The sequence below is a fragment of the Polypterus senegalus genome, chromosome 10 (assembly GCF_016835505.1).
Source record: "Polypterus senegalus isolate Bchr_013 chromosome 10, ASM1683550v1, whole genome shotgun sequence".
NCBI lineage: Eukaryota > Metazoa > Chordata > Cladistia > Polypteriformes > Polypteridae > Polypterus > Polypterus senegalus.
In genome coordinates this window covers 89,295,146-89,311,466 of record NC_053163.1, presented here as the reverse complement: position 1 = coordinate 89,311,466, position 16,321 = coordinate 89,295,146, and the positions used below count along the sequence as shown (strand labels likewise).

General features: G+C 35.5%; 1 protein-coding gene across 5 annotated transcripts in view; it reads right to left on the bottom strand.

Annotated features, from left to right (window-relative positions):
• atp11c (ATPase phospholipid transporting 11C) overlaps positions 1-16,321 on the bottom strand; it is a 266,736-nt gene that overhangs the window by 15,742 nt on the left and 234,673 nt on the right. For 3 of the 5 annotated variants that reach the window (XM_039766150.1, XM_039766151.1, XM_039766152.1), the window contains exons 24-29: positions 15,782-15,909; positions 12,213-12,348; positions 9,320-9,385; positions 6,319-6,422; positions 3,710-3,866; positions 88-178 (exon numbers count right to left, since the gene is read on the bottom strand). In XM_039766150.1, coding sequence (XP_039622084.1) covers positions 89-178; positions 3,710-3,866; positions 6,319-6,422; positions 9,320-9,385; positions 12,213-12,348; positions 15,782-15,909 — 681 coding nt within the window. In that variant the 3' untranslated portion in view covers position 88. The remainder of the gene's footprint in view (positions 1-87; positions 179-3,709; positions 3,867-6,318; positions 6,423-9,319; positions 9,386-12,212; positions 12,349-15,781; positions 15,910-16,321) is intronic. The other 2 variants (XM_039766154.1, XM_039766149.1) reach the window with 1 other exon arrangement.

The window sequence follows — 16,321 nt, the reverse complement described above, 5'->3', positions numbered from 1 at the left end:
AAATGTTGGAGTGACCTTTTAGAAGGGAAGGCAGGATAGCAAGCAAGCAAGCAAAGAAGCAAGCAAGCAAGCAAGCAAGCAAACCACCTCATTCACTCCAAGAAAAGCTGTGGCGACTGGAGGTCTGAGACAACATGAAGATAGTGGAGGTCCCAGAATGAGGAAGTCGCCGCTTGATCTACAGAACAAGTAAACAAAAGAGAGAAAAGATGAAAACTAAGGAGGAGAGAGAGCGAGAGATAGAAAGAAAGAAAAAGAAAAAGAGCACCCGGAACACTATTAGAAATCACAACAAGGAAGCACTGCAACGGACATAAATTCTTTGCACAGAGGGCACTTGGTGTCATTTTATTCTGTGTTGGACGTGAGTAATATTGAGAAAAAAAAATGTTAGTCAAACGTTTCACATAACCCAATGTTCATAGTGTGTCTTCATATTCTTAAAACTTATTATGACTTTATACAGATAAACTTTTTCAAATCACAATTTTTAAAATCCTACAAATAAATAAATTAGGCCATACAGATTTAGTAAAAAAAAAAAAAATGTAGGAGCAGCACTTTTCTACTACCACTATTTTTTAAATATTTTCAGAAATTGGCTGAATGTACTAAAATATTATATATATCCATTTTTCCAAACCTTCTAATCCTGAACAGGGTCGTGGGGAAGCTCAAGCCTATCCTAAAAGGCTTTGGCACAAATCAGGAAGACCCTAGGACAGGGTGAACACACTCACGCACACGGGCCAATTCAGGAACACCAATGCACCTAACCTGCATGTCTTTGTACCCTGGGAGGAAACCGCGGCACCTGGAGGAAACCCATGCAAACACTATTTATATGTTATTTTATTACAATAGTAGGAATCTCCCACAATTACTAAATTATTCTAGTGAGTGTTGTTATTATATATAGCTAAGCGGGGTATAATGCTGTAATTTATAAAGATGTGTCTATATGAAAAAAATGTTGCCCAGTTAAGAGTATACCATTTTTTGTGCTCTAGTTTATGTCAATATGTTAGTCAATCAATAGCTGAACAATAAACCATACCATCAATATAAGGTTCTACATCCGAAGTGTTAGCATACCTACTCTTGTGTTACATTTTTTGATTTGATTTTGAAATAAAATCAGTTTTACTTCTAAAGTGTGCATTAAAAGCTAAATCACCACTTTACTGGCTTTCATCTGGTCTCTTCATCAGTTAGTACAGGGTTCAGTGCCACTGAAAGATGCTGGTACCAGTGTTGACCATACCATTATATTGTGAATTTGGTGAGATATTATGGATGAAAAGTCAATTTGAGGGCTTGGTTGTTGAACAGTATTCCACTTAAGATAGTGCCATTTTTTGTTTTTTTCATGAATCCTCTCTTTGTGTATTCATTACAAGCTGTACAATTGTGTCTGTGGATTTTCTGCTGATACATCCTAAAAGATGAAGATTTTATGTATGGGCAACTCTAAAACACCCACAATGAGTAAGTGTGCCCAATGATGAACTGACACCTCATCCAGGGTTGGCTCCTACCTTGCATCCTGAGTTGCAAGAACAGGTTAAAACTCTCCTTGATCTCATATTATAAATGGCATGCAAAAAAATGAAAACATATACGCATTCAAGAAGAAAGACAGGATTTCATACTATTTAGATGCTTTTACAGTTTGCATGTCCTCTGGGAACAAGCTCACACAAACTCTTAAGTGATTACTTTATAACATCTTTCACTAATAAACTGTACTATTAAGATATGATGTGGGGGTGCTCATATATATATATATACTTACACAAATATTTTAAAAAGAATTATATTGATTAATTAAATATAAATCCTAAGATTTCTTTTCAACTTAATGTGGATTTACCATCTCTATTATTGATGCAGAACAGAAATGTTTTAATACTTGAACACATCATTAGGTTATTTCAATATATACCGCTGTGTTGTATTGTACCAAGTGACAGAAATAGGAAAGGCTCTAGGCAGAAAGGTGGGACTGCATTTGGAATTTAAGTTTAGTGATGTTCACAGAGAAAAAGAAGTATCACTAACCTCTCCACAGATATTGTTACATTATAGTTCCCGTATATTTTTTTCTATTTCATACTAATTAATCTGTCTTCAACACCTTCCAGTCAGCTCAGGGATATGGTGTCCTGGATAATGGATTATCTGTTGGGCAGACTATAGTTTGTGACCCTCAATGAACGTGACTCTGATATGTATGTGAGCAACACTGCAGCACCACAAAGAACGCAAACAGTCCTGTCTCCTTTTCTCTTCACTCTCTATACCTCAGACTATAAGGATAACACCAGGTCATGTCATCTGCAGAAATTCTGATGATTATGCACTTATGGGGTATATTCACAAAGGGGACTGGGACAGAGTATAGGAGCCAGGTTGAGAACTTTGTTTCTTGGTGCAGATGGAATTGTCTGCAACTGAACACCAGTAAAACCAAGGAACTAGTTATTGACTTTCAACACACCAAAAACCCTCTAGTTACGGTCACTGTTCAAGGAGATAATGTGAAGGTGGTGCACTGCTACAAGTACTTGGATGTTCACATCAATGAGAAGCTGAACTGGCCTGGTAATACACATCGACTATATAAGATAGGGCAGAGCAGACTATTTTTTCCTAGGAGACTGCACTCCTTTAATATTGCTAGAGACATTCTTTGTACATTTTATATCCCTGTGATTGGCAGTGCAATTTTCTGTGTAGCAGAGTGCTCAGCTTGTAACATCACTTCAAGAGAGGCCCACCAAATTAACAAGTTAATTAAAAGGGCAGGCTCGGTTATGGGGTGCACTCTGGACCACCTGCAGTTAGTAGAAAAGAATGAATGAAAATAAAGCTGAATGCCATTATTAACAATGCTGCACATCCTCATCTCTAACACAGTAAGACTGAGGACTTTCAGCCAACAAATTATTCAGCACTCAAGAAACTCTACTGAGGCTCCTGTATACCCAAGGCAATACGCCCGCATAAACCCTCACTCTGAATGTTCTTCTTATCTTTAGAAATTTTCTTTCTTTTGAGGTTTATTTCCTTTCAATCATTCTGATGTGTATTTGAAAGGGTGTTTGTTCTTTGTTATAATACAATAATATTTATTTACTGAGCTTTTTTAAAAAGTCAAATTTCCCCCAGAGAACAAATATAGTGCTATCTATAGCACTATAATTAAGCTGATGTAGCACAACCTATAGCACTGTAATCTGAGACAGTGGATACAGTACAGTAAGTGTTATGGATATTATGTAACATAATTTAAATTGCCAAAGGAAAGTCAGTTGAACTACTGTATGGTCTCATTATAATTGTTAGTTCTGTGGCTTCCTCAAACAATATAGATATTTTATTCAAAGGTCTAAAATGCAATAGTACTCTTTCCCAGGTTGTTGTAGAGAATATACCATAACTCAGTATTAGCCTGGGATCAGAAGAGTGGTCTCTGATTAAGGTAAACAGGATGACAACTATAGAAAGAGGCTCACAAAGGAATAAGCAGGGCATGTCACTTTATCTAAAAAGGTAAAGTAATGGTGCGCTACGTCAGCAAGAAGAAGAAAACATAATCTGCATGAAAGTAATTAACTTTTGTTTTATTGGAAGCACAAAAGTGAACAATACAGAGTAGGGGATGTAAAACTTCTAGCTGGAAGAGAAACAAACTCCAAATACTTACATGGTGGCGATCAGGACCCTGTGGCTGCCGAATGACCCCAATCACAATGTCTGGAAGCAGACTGACCACAATGAGGAGAATGATAATCAGCCAGGCAGACACAGAACTCAGCATGTTAGCAAAGACAAAATAGAGACGCTGCTGCTTCAATGAAGGCCTGGAACAGATAAACAATATTAGAAAAGATAAAATGAGTTTGTTGCAACATATGCATATGCACTTGCACAGAACCAGAGCTCACATCTCATCTCTTAAGATACTTCAACTGGAAAAAAAAAAATCACAATAACATCTACCAACATTGATTTTGTTAAGCAGAACCAAAACTGCAGTATGTGTGGCACAGAGATTAATGTTACTGCCTCACTGCTCCAGGATCCTGAGATAAAATCCAACAATGTTATGAAAATGTACATACTCCTTCCTGATATCATCTAATTTTGTACATATTTGTTGTATGAATGGCTTCAGATCTTTAGACAAAATTCAATACTAGATAAAGGGAAGCCTGAGGTGGGCTGGCACCCAGCCCGGGGTTTGTTTCCTGCCTTGTGCACTGTGTTGGCTGGGATTGGCTCCAGCAGACCCCCGTGACCCTGTAGTTAGGATATAGCAGGTTGGATAATGGATGGATGGATGTATAAAGGGAAGCAGAGTAAACACATGACACCATTTCTAAATTTCTTCTTAATACAAAGTATATTTATGTAATAAAGTTACCCAACACCTGTATTGCCCCTATGAAAATGTAATTACCACCTTAGTTACTCACTCAGATAGTTGACCAAATGTAGTTGATAATTAGAGATGGATAACTGAACATGGCCAATCCTGTTGAATCTAGTCCTCACCACATACAGTACTGACCCTTACCATGATAGTGAAGTAGTCACAACAAGGTTTCTAGTAGAATGCTATGCCTCAATCAAATGAAATTCTCAAATGAGATGAGATAAAACGTTATTGAAACTTACTGATCACGAGAGCATTTCTAAGAGACTTCTAAGGCTCTGGGACTCCACTGCACCAGTGAGAGTCTTTATCATCATTTCGAACAGCAGTGAACCTTCCCAGGAAAGTCCAGCTTGTCAAAATGAATCCAAGAGCACAGCGACAACTCATCAAGATGTCGCAGAGGGTCTCAGAAAAACATCTCAATAATTGTAGGCCTCATTAGCCTCAGCTAAGATTCATGACATGATAAGAAAGATACTGAATAAAAATCAAATTCATGGCAGAGTAGCAAGATGAAAACCTCTGCTACAGAAAAGTAACATCAGTTCTCATCTCACATTTCCAAAGAAATACCTTGATGATCTTTAAGATTTTTGGAAAAATGTTCTATTGATAGGGTGGCTCACGACCCACTTAGTATCAAATCTGCAATAAAACAGTGTGTGTGGCAGTGTGATGGAAAGGAGATCCTTTGCTGCAAGATCCAGAAGGCTTGCCATTTTTGAAGGAACCATTAATTCTGCAAAGAATATTCTTAAAGAGACTGTTTGGTCATCTGTCCACAACCTGAACCTGTAGTGTAATTGGGTTAAGCAGCAGGACAATGATCCAAACAAAACACAAAACCAGGCCAATAACTGAATGGTTCAGAAGAAATAAAATTGAAGTTTTGGAGTGGCCTATTCAAAGTCTGCAAAGAAGAGTAGGCTAAAATTCTACAACCATCATGTGAAAGACTATAATATCAAAGTAAAGTACATGTTTAGTTGTGATTATTGTAGCTAAAAGGTGCTGCAATCCAGTCTTAAAGCTATGGGAGTAAATACATTTTCATGTGGGTGAGAGGGGTGTTGGGTAACTTTAATTTGTGCATTCACTCGGGTTCCTTTTCTCTAGTACTGAATTTAGTCTAGAGGTCTGAGGGTATATATAGTGTAAAATATGCAAAAACAGAAATATTAAGAAGAGGACAAATACTTTTTGATTTAACAGTACTCAGTACTGTAGTCTTGATAATTCAACTATTCTTACATATCTAAAACAAATCTATATTAAATTGAATGGCGACTCAGAGTTGACCCCTATAAGGGAATGGGCTTGTGTATGGAAGCATGACCTGCCCTGGGTTGACACCTGTTTTGTGCCGGTTGCTATAAGCACAGGCTCAGTCATTTTGTGCTTCCATATTGAAATATAAAGGTTAGGAAAACGAATGAATAGAATTTATAAACAGTAATGCAATTTAAATACTGTATTATATATATACCTTATATTTGAATGAATGCTAAAATCCCAAAACCAAAGAAAAAAAGAATATAGATTTTTTTAAATTTACAATAATGCAAATAAATACAGTTCAGTATTTTTACATCGCCATGTGTAATTGAAGCGCTAAAAGAAAGTAGTTTAAAAAGTGTTATAATTAAGGATAATCAGGGCAGTACAGTATGTGCTAATATCATCTTGCTTAACTTTATCTTATCATCTTTATTCTCTTTAGTATTTTTTTAAATTTTAGTACACTTAAATTTTGTTCAAGGAAGGAGAAATGGTAATATGTAATTATGTCAAATGTAATGTAAAGGAAAGAATAATAAAAGAATCACAAGATAAAATTGCATAATCAGGGTTTGTTCTTTATAATAATTGCTTACCAAATGATTCCTCCCCAGAAGAAAGAGAAGAAGACATAGAAAGCCAAAGACCCCCAGATCACAAAGTGATTGATCCAGGTCCAGTGTCGTGTGTCCAAGGCTAACTGTAAAGATTAGAGATTTTTAATATACATTATTTACTGACAAGGGGATATTTTGGATCTAAATAAATTACTCCAGTAGTAAATTGTATTTTCTAGACACCTGTGACTTTAGGCTTTTTTAGCATTTAACTGTTTAAAAATCTTTTCTCAAGGCAAATTGAATATTCCATTTTAGTATGTATGCAAGCTCCAGTAAGTGACTAATTGATATCTCTTCAAGCAAGGGATTGAGAATGATGTATAATAACAAGCTATATACAGTACATCAAAAATTACTATTCTGTTCTGTTAATGACTAAAATTATTTTCAGGTGAGACAGTCACTATATTTTTCCTTAGTGAAACTTATGAAGAACTGAAAATCAGGTACTGGTTCATACAACAGAAAACTCATCTTACAATGCACATACTGTATAAGGCATAAAGAGGATACATTCTTTAGGAGTTAAAGGAATACATTTTAGATAGAACACCCATACCATTGGGCTTCATGCAACATAAATGGTACATTCTAAACTGTTAAAAGAACTGTCATCAAGATTAGGTAACATATTTCCTGTTTCTCCATCCAAATGGACACTGGTGCATCCTACTATCAAGCCTATTCAAACTAGTAGGCCACAAACATCAACTTTCCAAGCTATCCATTACTCACAGGGTAAAAATTGGCATTGATCATAGCAAAGTGGATCACAAAGCAAGCAAGAATGGATTATTGTAAAGAATTATTGCCAGTAGACCATTTTTACACGTGTTTTCAAATAATATGGAAAGGACTTCCTGCAATTTCCATGTTTGCTTGTCTGTTCACTTGAAACAACACAGCTTTCAGTGGATTAATTTTGCTGATATTAGGTACACTTATTTATCATGGAAATTTGTGAGGAAGGTTCAGTTTTTGCCTGGGATACATCAAACAGAGCATGTAGTACAAAGTTTTAAAATGTCAAAATCTCCCATTGAAAAACATTGTTGAAATTCTGAACTCACCAATCTTAAAATAGAGAAACATTCTGTGTTACTTCAATTACGGATTTGTTTACTTTTTAAAATTAACCTCGAAAGAGGTCACATCATTTTGTTTATTTTGTAAATTTTACTCTTTTTCTCGTCCAATATCTTCTCCTGGCAGCACAACAGATCTCTAATACACGTTAATCAACATCTGGCACTGCTTATACATCAAAGAAAGTATGTATGTATGTATGTATGTATGTATGTGTGTGTGTGTGTGTGTGTGTGTGTGTGTGTGTCTATCTATCTATCTATCTATCTGTTCACATCTCCTGCTGCTTTAGCTAAGTAAAGGCAATGAATGCAAGAGGAAAGGAATCATGTAAGTGTCGCTCTGTAAGCTTAGACTGAATAAATACTGTGTATACTCTGTTTATGTTACAATAAAAATAGCCTCAATTGCTGCATTGTCTGCACATTATCATCATTTAATATATCTCTGACAATATACTTCATCAGTGAAGCTCCAGACCTGTTCTGCATCCTGTTTTAAAGCTGCCAACAACTTCACCTAGAGACCTCAAGAGATTTTCTCTCTCTACTGGGTATGTGTTTCAAAAATATTATGTTTAAGAACTCTGAACTACAGTTAGTCACAGATCTCCTATAGCTAACAAATAACAACAGGAGCCATTTTTAAATTAATTGAATTTGAATCTGCTGTGTATTATAATTATTTAGCCACCACAAACCTATTTGTGTACATTTTACCTACATGACTTTGTAAAGTACTGTTTATTAAGTTTGTACTTAATGTAATGTACTAAGACATGGATTTACATAGGTTACAAAAACATTTTAAAAAACAAAAATGTGATAACTGGCTCTTTAAAGAGGCAACTAAAAACACTAAAAATGTAACAAAAGTTGAGTTGAGTAAGTTCCCGAATGCACCTGAATGCTACTAACTTATTTAATAAAATACTGGAGAATGATTCTGAGACTTCGTAAGAAGAATAACCTCAGAGTATGAAATGTTAAGTCACAAACATCTGAAACACTATATCAATAGGACACAGAAAGTGTTCACTGCTTTACAGTATGTTGTATGCACAATTTCCCTCTCTATGTTAGGCATCTAAAATACTTTAGGAGAAAAGACCTGGAGAAAAAAGAAGCTAGATAAAGATTAAGTATCACTAGCACTTTGTTCTTGCATTTTTGAGATTAACACACAAAACCCACAATTAATTTTCTGCAAATGTATTAGCAGATGCTATTTTTGGTTGTAGGTCTTACTGTGAAATACAATTTGTTACTGTTGGTGCTTTTTACAAGGTGTTCATTTTTATATAACATATTATAAAAAATGCAGCGGAAATGTTAACGTTTATATTTTTATATAGAGTGGTTGCATCTGGCCTGCAGGCACAGAGAGGGAGTGAAATTTAACAAAGACGAACCACTCATACAAGTTAACACAACCAAAGCATGTAACACTATGAGATTTTCTATGATATTTCTAAAATGCTTTACAAAGAACTCACATTACGACAAAGTCATCTATAATAAGCCCTGCAACAAACCATTCAACTTTGGGATCAAGAGAGAAATAGAAAAGAAAAATTAATTTAGGTGCCCAGCCCAAAGTCAATAAACAATTCTGCAAATATTTGCAAGAGAGATTGTTGCGAAACAATACTTATTGAATGGCAAGTTTTTTTTTTTTTATTAAAGATCTCCTAGGTTCCCCGCCATGGTTTAGTACTAATAATAATTTATGACAATGTGCTTAAAATTTCTGGAGAAATAAATATAAATGTAACAGAAAAACATAAATCCAAAGAAGAAAACAATCGAGACATAATACTGTGTACATAGGATTTTCACTATGCTGAAACAATAGAAATATTGCACACCACCACGCTTCATGCAATACTTACCTTTAGTGTAACTGTAAACACAAGAACAGTGAAAACTATTGTTCCAAAAGTCCAGTTTCCAAACACCTAAGAATATATATAACATAACATATATTAATAATATAACATAACATACAGTATATTGATGACACTACAAGACAAGGGACTGAATAGTGGAAAGATATTTTAAAAAAGTACTACATGCTAAGGAAGGCGATCTTTTCAAAGAATTTTCAAAGATGAAGAATATGCAGTAAGCCTGCAGAACAAGCCAAAAGTGCAGTCTAGACAGAAAAAAAGAACAAACATAAAAACACTTGGGATTTTGGGAGCTTATTATTAAACACAAATCATAATCTTCTCTAATAACCTGTTCGTCAATGACTTTATCTTACGCAAAAATAATAAAATAAAGACATCTCAAGCTCGATAACAATTCATTAGTAGCATTAACTGTTGGACCTGTGATTGATTCTACAGTCACAACAGTCAAGAAGCCTACTACAAAATGACATATATCTTGGTTCAGAATGTTAAAGCTGCGGTAATGCTAAAATATAAATTTGACTTTACACACATTATATGAAAGAAGTATATCTAAAGCAAATTAAAACATCAATAGAATATTCTTTGAAAGATTGACACTAGCAATAAACAACAATATTCAAACTGACCATCCTGAAGCATTTTAAAAGGCACTTACTTAGATTAATTAAAATTCAAATATTAAAAAGATCGCATACTTTGTGGAGTATGCTTGAAATTAAGGGAAAATTGATCCACATGCACCATGACAGTCTAATAAGATTCTATCACCAACAACAACAGAACACACACAGATACAAAAAAGCAAAGTGGCTTTCATTTAGCAGTAATTCAGTCAGCTGACATAAAAGTTGTAAGGTATGCCTTGGAGGAGCAATGTGATGAACACATGCAGACCGTCCAGTGTAAGCAGACAGAATAAATGACCAACACTCTATGAAAAATGTTTAACATTTCACTCTGTAGAGTAAAGCACACAGTTAACAATAAAGAAAGATGAACTCTAAGATAGTCTGTCATTCTGGGACTTGACTGGGACACCTCAGTCTATAGAGTTTAAATAGGTAAAACAAATACTGTATGTCTTATGCATACAGAAAACACACATTCATTCACATTAAAACTTGCCTACAAGTTTTATGGCTATGGGAAGTTTTGTACTTCTTTGTACTTTGTACTACTTTAGTTTGATATTATTTAATTTTGTTTTTGGAATATGGATGCAGTGTCAAAATTCTGAAACTTATGGGTCATAGAAGTTTTAAGACTCCACAAGGTGGCAAAGAATCCCAGAAGCAAACAACCAAAATACTGTTGTGTACTGACCAAGGGCAGGCAATTCAGAACTGTCATTGGTGTCTGGTATCTATGTGATTATTAAGATGTGGACTAGAAGGATACACAGTGCTGACATACTGTTGGAAACAATTCTTTAAAAAGCTGTTCTCAACAAAGTACTCATTTGATGCCTAGTTTGGATTTAAAAGGCTCTACTGCTTGAGCCTGGAGATACAGAATGAGACCACAATTCTTTACCAGAAATGTACACCACCATAAATTGTGCAGAAAGTGAAGGGATCTGAATACTTTCTGAATCTACTGCATATATAGTACTAGTGAGTTTAGTGCACTGATTTAAATTCCAAACCAAATAACAATAATGATATTGTAGTGAGTAATTTAGGGCTGATTGGTGACTTGTGCAAGCACCTCACAACCATGAGATGGAAAAGTGGGTTTAAAAATTAATAGAAAGATGGATAGATGAATGGGCAGATATGATAATCACTATTTAGGTGTGCAGTAAACGTAATAACCAATGAACCAGTTTACAATTTCAATAATAAACATATTATAACATAAATACTATATTTTCAGCTAAATCAAAGATAGCCAATAAAGGATTATGTTTGAATTGAATCTCACTTCATTGCCAGTTTTTGACACACATTTAATACAGACAATAAATCGCTACTTAATATCATGGAAATTTTTCCACCATATCCTTATACCCTGAAGTGTCCCATCAGTTCCAGCATTGCTAAATTATTATGAATGAACAAGACTGACGCTTACCAACAAGCCAGGCTTGGAAAGCACAATGAGAACAGAAAAGTGAGATGGTAACATGGAACAAAAACAGGAAACCATGACTAAAATGCAAATGCCGTGTGACAAGAGACTGCAGAGACACTTTAAAGAGCAGATATCACATGGGGATGCAAGGGTTAGCATCTGCTGTAATGTCATATTCAAAGCAGCATACAATACTGATAGATATACATCTATAAGAGTTTAACTCTTATTTATAATGTACATGTTTTAATTTGAGAAAGTAAAAAATACTTTGGAAGTTTAAAAGACATTGTTAAAAGAATATAAAACTTCTGTCACCCCCTTCTAAGCTCACAGTAAGACTAAGAAAGAATTTGGTGATAAAGTACATGTTAGTACAAAAAAGATTTCACATTTACACTTTAGGAATATATAGCTTTCTATACCTCAGTAACTATAGTAGTTAAATTGTGGAATACATGGGCTAAAAAATGTTGCTACGTACAAAACCTGCAGAATTAAAATTATACAGTAATAATAATAATAATAATAATAACAAACAACTGTCATGAGATGGTTAGTGCAGTGAAACTCAGCATTGGAACTGTACCATCATTAAAAATTACTTTTTCAGAGATATAGAAGTCAGTAAGGTTTACCATGTACAAATGGAATGACATACACTTAATAGTAAGTAGCACAAAAATTACACAAAAGCAAAATGGCAAGGTCAGTAAACACACAGGGGTTTAGAAATGCTTCTTGAACATGCACATGATATTAAAAACAGATTAGTGTCATCTGAAATACCAACCTGGCCATTGTCTTCGAGAGCAGGATTCTGGAAGAGCTGATAAGTCCCAAAAAAGAACACAAGTCCTTGAAAGAGCCCCAACAATGTCCAAAATAGGAATGGACCCCAGCGCAGCATGGCATTTTTTCTAATTTTCCTGGAGAAACAGAAGTTTGCAAGAGTCCATTTGAGAACAGTTTCACCCTCATAATTAGATGGAAATATATCAGCATACCATTAATGTTTATAATCAAGAACATCTAAACAACAAGAATCACATCATAGAGACACCAGATATGTAGGACTCAATAAATCTGCAAAAAATTAGGATGCATAAGCCCTGAAGAATAAATTCTTTTTACCAGCAGAAGAAAGCCTGAGAGAATGCATGTAACATTACATGATACATCAGAAACAACAAATGACTTAGCCTCTGACTTTAATTTTAAAAATATAACATCCTTCAGAAACTACTAACAGTGATTAATGGAATATTTGTACAAGTTTCAGATTTTAATGAATGGGTATTGTGATGGCCGGCTGGGGCACCCCTTCTGTGTATGTGCCAGGGGAGCAAGCATGGGCTGCACAGTACCTCCCCGGGACCACTTGGTGGCAGCTCCCCTGGGTGACTGTGGTGCCTCAGATACCCGCTAGGTTCCATTGGAGATGGAGTTCTCCACAGCCCTGTTGGGATCCGGGGTGGCCACCAGGAGGCGCTGCAGGGGTTCCTGGGCCCGTCTGGGCCATAGATCAGCCACACCCGGAGGTGCAATTAGAGGCAGGTGGTCAAGCACCTGAAGCACTCCTGGGGCCAGCAGCCACCACTCCGAGAGCCTGCGACGGGAGAAGGAGGACAAGGCTTGCCAGGAGGAGTGGTGGTGCAAAGAAGAAGAGTGTGGTGCTTTGGGTGTTTTTGGTGTTTTTTGGACTGTGTTGTGCCTGTGGGACATGGGGAATAAAAGTTCACTTGCTTTTATATGTCGGGTCAGCGCCTATATAGCACCTTTGTTACAGTATACATAAAAAATAATAATTGAATACAACACAAACTAATGCAACAATAAACATCCTAATTTAACAGAAGCACTTTATCCTGTTTATCTAGTAAAAACATAAATAATACACAACATCTGAAATGCACAAGTAAAACCAGTTAAACAGGCAAGTAAATAATATATTGTGACAAGCACTGGAATGATGGACATGACACACCTGATTTGAAAGGTAACATTCATGGCTTTTTACTTGTTACTCCTGCAGCCCTAATTTGTCACATACCTTTTGGTCATCCTTATGACTAAGGCCTCTGGGGTGCCTTCAAAACAATAAAACTTTTGGAAACCTGTAATCCTCAACCCACACTTTTCTAACCTTCTCACACCCTTCTCTTTGTATTCTTGTCATATTCAATTTTTCCTCACTAGAATTTCAGTGACTCCAACTACTGTCAGTTTCCTGCTTAGCACTGGTGCCCACACGCCAAGCTATAAATTTCATTTTCCCCTTAACACCATCTGTCATCATTTGGAACACAAGTACCTACGCAGCTCTGCTGCATATGACTATATATTACAAGGTTTAATTCTTTACTAATTCGTAACCTTATTTACATGTGCTGAACCTGACAGTGGTTGCAGAATAAACTCCTTTATCTCTGATCATTTGCTGAGTACTGTCAGGTCAGGAAAATTATATACTATCACTGGCAAGCTTAACTTGTTCTTACAAGCAAAGGTTTATTACTGCTCATTACGCAGCACACAGAGGTCATAAAATATTATATGATGCCAAACACTACTGGTAGTAAGTACAGCAAATAGATCTAAAACTTTTTAACACAGGTTTCATTCATAAATTTGAATGACAGACTGAAACAATGCAAATTCACTTTTATACTGATTACTACAAAGCAACAATAAAATATGCTGGTGGCTTAGGATGCAAATTCCTACCATTCGTAAGTAGAAGTGACGTGATGTGTGTAACATTGACATGATCTGTAAACTTTCAACAAATTTAAACAAAAAAAATCTCAGGCTAGGAAATACCAAACAATTTTGGTTGCAATCAATGAAGGTAGCATGCACTTCTTATGGCATTTTATTAACAAAACAAATATCTCAATGAATAGAAAAGCTTCGATTAGAGCAATTTAATGAAACTGAAAATTAAAGTTTAAAAGCAACAATGGAAAACCATTGAAGTAGTTGCTTTTCTTTTTCTATTGTCTTTTTCACTACTACTCTCCAGCACTATGACAAACAAGAATGTATTAAAGTATACAACTTAATTTTATTTAATAGAAAACACATATCAGATTACCTGATTTACAGCACTCTCACATAAACTAGGACACAACTGTGAGCAGTACTGGGGTAACTTGTTGCATAAAAAGAGAAAACTATATGGGGAAAAGACAGCAGTAGCAAGAAAACAACAGATATTTTCATTATTTAATAAATGTATTGATGTGGCCCTTTTAAAGCTGAGTTCTACAGTCTGATTTACTAGCATTTAAAATCGATTCTGTACTATCTTAATTATATAGATTTCTTATGTGTGTGTTATTTATTGATCTTTTTTATACTATGTATTCACTATTATTGTTATCTAAATTTCCTTTTTCTTTGCATGTAACTACTTCTTTGACATGTTGTAAAGCACTTTGAACCATTTCCTTTGTATGAAAATGTGCTATAGAAATTAAAGTTGGTGTTGTCTATTAAAGGCACAGCACTTGTGCTCTTATACATATTAGCACACAACTTCACTGGACTTAGCTAGACAAAATCCTAGGTCAAGGGAACACAGGGTGACTGCTGTTTCTCTCATTTAACATAAGCGATAGCCTACTTAGTCTTTTTAGCAATAGAAAAATATGTGTAATAAATAAACCAAGCCTGAAATTAAACTTAGATCCTGCACACATGTAGACTGACAGATCTGACTTGCCGCTTCATTGACGTCACATCTGTTTTCTGTGTTCAGGCAAGTTTAGCAATCACACTGTTCCTGAATGCTACTGAACCAGGCTCGGGCCCACCTCTTCCAAGCGGGCCAGGGCATGGTACAGTAGGCCCAGCATGGATCGATCACACTAGTCAAAACAACTAGACTTTGCGGGGTTACATGTGGACAAACATGCTCGAGCACAGTACACCCTAAAACTCATAATTGTACATGCTTGGAAAAATTAATCAAAGAAACAGCAAAGCTTTTAAAGATCATTTCCCAATTTACCTCCTGGCTTTGTTAAGCTGTTACTGTAAATTACTTAAATGTAAAGGCAAGCACAACAGTTCTTAAGGACTAGGATTAGAAACTTCCTCTTTTTGCCGAAGGTACCTCCACTTCCAACAGAAGCCTTTGGGACATTGCTTATTAATGATGAGATTATTAACCTTTTCTGTGGGTCTACATTCTTTTATGACAATTTAAACAGACAGACAGACAGACAGATAGATAGATAGAGGTTTACACTAAATTGTTACTTGTGTTGCTTTTGTGATTCTAATGTTATGTGATTTCAGGAGACAAACTAGCTAAGCAACTAACAGTGACATTTGACTCATACAAATCCCCCTTACCTATACAAAGAAGCATTTTCCAGTAGACTGTCAATGCAGATGTGTTGCTCCAACAAACTGTAAGCCAGGATGGGCATGGAGGTGAAGCAGATATTATACATTGTCAGGTATGCAGCGTCATACAGGGGCTGGTAGGGGAAGATATTGGAAAATTAATGACATTTAGAACAAATTGACAATACCAACATACACATAGACTATATATAGTATTAAGTTCTTATGTAAGGTAATAAAGAACACCCAATTAAGATTCATTCAACTGTACATCATTCATCTTTGGACAAATGCTTGACATTTGTACTTATTGCCCTATATTAGCCATTTCTGAACACTATTTAAAGCAGTAAAGTTTTCAAGAGGCACACCAATTCAAATCAGGTCCTCTTTTTGTAAATCTGCTGCTACAGAAAATTACTCTGCATTATTTTACTTGAACTGTACCTCCATAAATCACAAAAAATGTAATGTATATCGATTAAGTTAATCTGACAGATGACGCTTCTTATACATAATATAGTGGTACATTAAATCTTACCACTT